Source organism: Sardina pilchardus, chromosome 11 (genome assembly GCF_963854185.1).
Source record: "Sardina pilchardus chromosome 11, fSarPil1.1, whole genome shotgun sequence".
Taxonomy (NCBI): domain Eukaryota; kingdom Metazoa; phylum Chordata; class Actinopteri; order Clupeiformes; family Clupeidae; genus Sardina; species Sardina pilchardus.
In genome coordinates this window covers 26,177,490-26,182,489 of record NC_085004.1, presented here as the reverse complement: position 1 = coordinate 26,182,489, position 5,000 = coordinate 26,177,490, and the positions used below count along the sequence as shown (strand labels likewise).

At 44.7% G+C, this 5,000-nt stretch overlaps 1 protein-coding gene across 1 annotated transcript in view; it reads left to right on the top strand.

The window, feature by feature from the left end:
- LOC134095290 (serine/threonine-protein kinase BRSK2-like) overlaps positions 1 to 5,000 on the top strand; it is a gene marked incomplete in the record, with an annotated part of 31,059 nt that overhangs the window by 13,505 nt on the left and 12,554 nt on the right. The window contains 6 exon segments of the mRNA XM_062548739.1: positions 1,370 to 1,516; positions 2,663 to 2,694; positions 2,816 to 2,980; positions 3,607 to 3,617; positions 4,108 to 4,194; positions 4,666 to 4,816. Coding sequence (XP_062404723.1) covers positions 1,370 to 1,516; positions 2,663 to 2,694; positions 2,816 to 2,980; positions 3,607 to 3,617; positions 4,108 to 4,194; positions 4,666 to 4,816 — 593 coding nt within the window.

Below are 5,000 nucleotides of genomic sequence, written 5' to 3'. Positions count from 1 at the left end.
TCAATATAATATACTGTGTACAGTACATGTAGTAGAGAGCAGTGTTATACAGTACTTCATCTAATGCATACTTAATACACACAGTGATACAGACCTCATGGATCTGAGGTTTATAGATACACCTCTAGCACTTCCCAGTGGTCTCAGAGCATCATTTGAGGTTAAAGAAACTAATCAAAACCAATATTCCATCAGTTGTCACACACACACACACACACACACACACACACACACAAGCACACGCGTACTGTACACACACCCACGCACAAACACACTCACACACACACAGACGTAGAGAGGAAGAGAGAAAGAGACAGAGAGATGTCAAGCTGAATCCACTGTTGTGTCTTATCCCCCCTCCTTAAGTGAGGGATCAGTGAGGATGAGTCACACAGCACCAAAATACAGCAGCATGCACCTAAATACAACAAGATGCACCAAAACACAACAAGATGCACCGAAACACAACAGAATATACCAAAATACAACAGAATGCACCAAAACACAAGATGCACCGAAACACAGCAGAATATACCAAAATACAACAGAATGCACCAAAACACAAGATGCACCGAAACACAGCAGAATATACCAAAATACAACAGAATGCACCAAAACACAAGATGCACCGAAACACAGCAGAATGCACAAAAACACATCTGAATGCATCAAAATGCAACAGAATACACCAAAACACAACAGAATATACCAAAACACAACAAAATACACCAAAATACAACAGAATATACCAAAACACAACAAAATACACCAAAATACAACAGAATACACCAAAACACAGCAGAATACACCAAAATGCAACAGAAAATGCCAAAACACAGCAGAATGCACCAAAATACAACAGAATACACCAAAACACAATAGAATACACCATAACACAACATGGTGCACAAAGACACAGCACAACACACACTCCTCCTTCATCTCCTCCCTGCTGTGGGGGTGGGCCTCTCAAGTTATCAGCCTAGGTAACCAAACTCCTCGTTCTCTTGTTTGTGTTTGCTTATTTTGTGTTTGTGTTTGGTCTTTGATCGATGGCTGCTGGTGCTTTCTGATGACTGTGGGGCTCCAGGAAATGAGATTGCTGGTTTGAGAGAAGCTCAGCTTTTTTTTCGCAGAGCGGGGAGAAAAACTCCAGACTTGTGAAAGTTTGGGCAAGCGGCTGGCTTTGGGTTCCTTAAGTTCAGGCTCTCTACCTCTCACCAGAATATCTCTCTCTCTCCCTCTTTTTCCTCATTTCTGTCTCACTGTCTGGCACTCTCTGCCTCTGTCACTTCCCTTCTCTTCTGATTGATTACTCTCCCTCCACTCACCTCTCTCACTCTCTCTCTCTCTCTCTCTCTCTCAACAGGGCGCGCTGCCATTTGACGATGACAACCTGCGGAACCTTCTGGAGAAGGTGAAACTGGGCGTGTTCCACATGCCTCACTTCATCCCGCCGGATTGCCAGAACCTGCTGAAGGGCATGATCGAGGTGGATGCCAACAAGAGACTGACGGTGGGTACCGCCACCAGGGCGTGGTGCCATGAAGACTTTGTCAGAGCACAGGAGTCACGCAGGTTGTGCTGTTATGGTGGCAGGATCCCTGGAACTGAGCAGACCTTGTAGGCTGAGTTGGTCATAAAAAATGCATTCCGCCATTCTCAGAGTCACTGCTCAGGACAGTGAAATTCAGTGGAACTCAGCACCGCTAATTTGCTATTTCACAAGCTCTATTCTCCTTGAAGTGTAAGTAAGTTTTGGGGTTTGGGTCGAGGGGGCAGATTTCTTGAAGGTGGATTAGACTGAATGGTGTGTATGGTGTGGTATACACTCGCGCACGCGCACACACACACACACACACACACACACACACACACACACACACACACACACACACACACACACACACACACACGCACACACACACACACACACACACACACACACACACATACACAGCACAAATACACATCGACCACTCTCAGTATGTCAGAGACATGCAGTCTGTGAAGGGGATTTCAGTTCAGTCATTTCTGTTGTGGTGTCGGATCAGGTCAAGTCATGACCGTAATCCTTTTCTGCCTGTCTGTGCACATACAACACACACATGCGCACACACACATGCACTTACACTTCCATACATTGTGGGATTTCAGCATATATTTTCCAAATATAGATACAGTCATTGAGCTCTTGCTGACTTGCACTGTTTGTGTGTGTGTGTGTGTGTGCGTGTGCGTGTGCGTGTGCGCGTGCGCGTGTGCGTGTGCGTGTGTGTGTATGCATGAGCGTGTGTGTGTGTGTGTGTGTGTAGACAGGCGGAATTGTGTTTGTGAAAGAGGGAGCCAAAGAGAGAGAGAGAGAGTGAGCTAGACAACCCAATGTAGAACTCCTAAGCTCCCGTCTCCTAAGCTTCAGACAGGGCTTTGTAGACGTCTGACCGTTTAAGTGATGCTAATTTCCATGCAGAGCAGTGTGTTGCCAGGAGGGCTTTGGAGAGAGAGGCTGCGAGATTCCCATACTTCTCATGATTAGTGGTCGTAGAGCATAATTTAATGAATTATTATTATTACTACTGCTATTATAATTGTTGATGTTGATGTCGTTGTTGTAGTAGTAATATTTCTTTCTTGCTTTTTTGCATATATCTTTATTTTACAGTTGGATCAAATTCAGAAACATGCGTGGTACTTGTAAGTACTCTTCCTACACCCTATATGTTTAGAGAATGATGTGCAGCACAACTGTGACGTGTCTAACAACGGCCTTATCCTCAATGTGTGTGTGTGTGTGTGTGTGTGTGTGTGTGCGTAGAGTCGGAAAAAGCGAGCCAGAACCCCAGCCGCCGGTCCAGCGGAAGGTGGCCATGCAGCTGCTCCCTGCCATGGACGACATCGATCCGGACGTGCTGGACAGCATGCAGTCTCTGGGCTGCTTCAGGGACAAGAGCAAGCTTGTCAAAGACCTGCTGGCTGAGGAGTGAGTCCAGACCTGGTCAGGGATACCTGTCCACTCTATACAGTATATCCCACCCCCAAGTCAGCCTCGGCATAGGACGTAGGACGTTGGGGGTAATAATACGTAAGGGATAATGTCCGCCGAGGTGGCCCGATATGCAGAGTTATTGAAGCAAGCCGAGACAAAGAACTCCACGACGTAAAGGGGACACCCCTTATAAGCCGGTTTTCACTCTAGTATGTAGGCAATATATATAGCACGCAAACAGTGGCAATAATGTTCAGTTTAAAAAGAAGCCAACTTCCTCAGTTTGGTGTACTATCTACTTTGGTTTATGGCAGTAATAACGGTGGGTAATTAGCTTGTTTACAGTTTATTCTGTTGTTGCCCAGCTCTATTCATAGGTCTACTTGAGATCTATTGCACAGGTGTCCAGATATAATAAGGAATTAATGGCCACCTTTCCTGGTGATATGAAAACAGTATGTCTTGTCTCTGAAGGATAATATGAAGACGATGCCCATCTGAGACTATGCCTTTTGGCTGAAGTATAGCATGATATAGCATAACAGTACTGTATAGCATGAATGATTAATACTATACTTCTACTATGTAGTACTATCTTCTATTTATATAAAAAGCTGTAGATTGAACAAAAGTTTGTGTGTAAAAATGGCTATGAATCTACATGGTGCCCTTACATTGAATACAAATATACATGTTTGTTCCTCCTCAAGTTTATACCTATGACTCCAAGACTGTGACCTTAATTTTTTTTTTATCTAGGAAGCCCTCTGGACAACCACGAAGACTGCTTAAACTAGATCACTCTATTTTAGAGTAACTTAATTTGGCTATAATGTAAATTACCTTAAAGTTAATATTTGCGCCGAAGGCTAGACATTATTTACGCTCATTTCATTTGCACACTTAGGGAGCCACTTTGTAATCTACCATAATAAGCCGGTTAAATTGTGTGTGTGTGTGTGTGTGTGTGTGTGTGTGTGTGTGTGTCTGTGTGTGTGTGTGTGTGTGTGTGTGTGTGTGTGTGTGTGTGTGTGTGTGTGTGTGTGTGTGTGTGTGTGTGTGTGTGTGTGTGTGTGTGTGTGTGTGTGTGTGTGTTCCTGTACGTGTGTAGTGATAACCAGGGAAGATGATTTACTTTTTGCTTCTGGACCGCAAGGAGCGTTTCCCCAGCCATGAGGATCAGAACCTCCCGCCTCGCAATGACATCGGTATGGCACAGTTTATAATGATGATGTTATAAACGATATCTGTCTGGTGCTTTATAACACATTACATGTAATGACTGTCATGCCGTATGATGCTGGAATATGTTTTATCATGTCATAATTACTGAGTTGGCTTTACCTCATAGTAATTACTGTCTATTTTTTTTTTTATCTCTCTGTAATCTCAAAATAGCGTGCCATTAGGAGGAGGCAATAAACAAGCCATCATAAACATGTTAACTACTTCTCGTAGCCATATGGGTGCTCGTACAGTGTATTCCTTTGTGTATGGATGTTTAATGTGTTTGTGTATGTGTGTGTGTGCGTGTGTGTGTGTGTGTGTGTGTGTGTGTGTGTGTGTGTGTGTGTGTGTGTGTGTGTGTGTGTGTGTGTGTGTGTGTGTGTGTGTGTGTGTGTGTGTGTGTGTGTGTGTGTGTGTGTGTGTGTGTGTGTGTGTGTGTGCATATTATGCAGATCCTCCTCGTAAGCGCGTGGACTCGCCCATGTTGACGAGGCACAACAAGCGGAGGCCGGAGAGGAAGAGCATGGAGGTGCTGACCGTCACCGAGGGAGGCTCTCCTGTGCCCGTCAGACGAGCCATAGACCTGACCAATCACGGGCAGAGGTGAACACACACACACACACAAGAACATACTACACACACACACACACACACACACACACACACACACACACACACACACACACACACACACACAGGTTAGCTCCTTACCTGTCTTCCCATTTCCCACTGTAAGTGGTTGCAAAGAAGCAGCTCTAGATGGAAAAGGAGGCTGCAGATCCGTGCA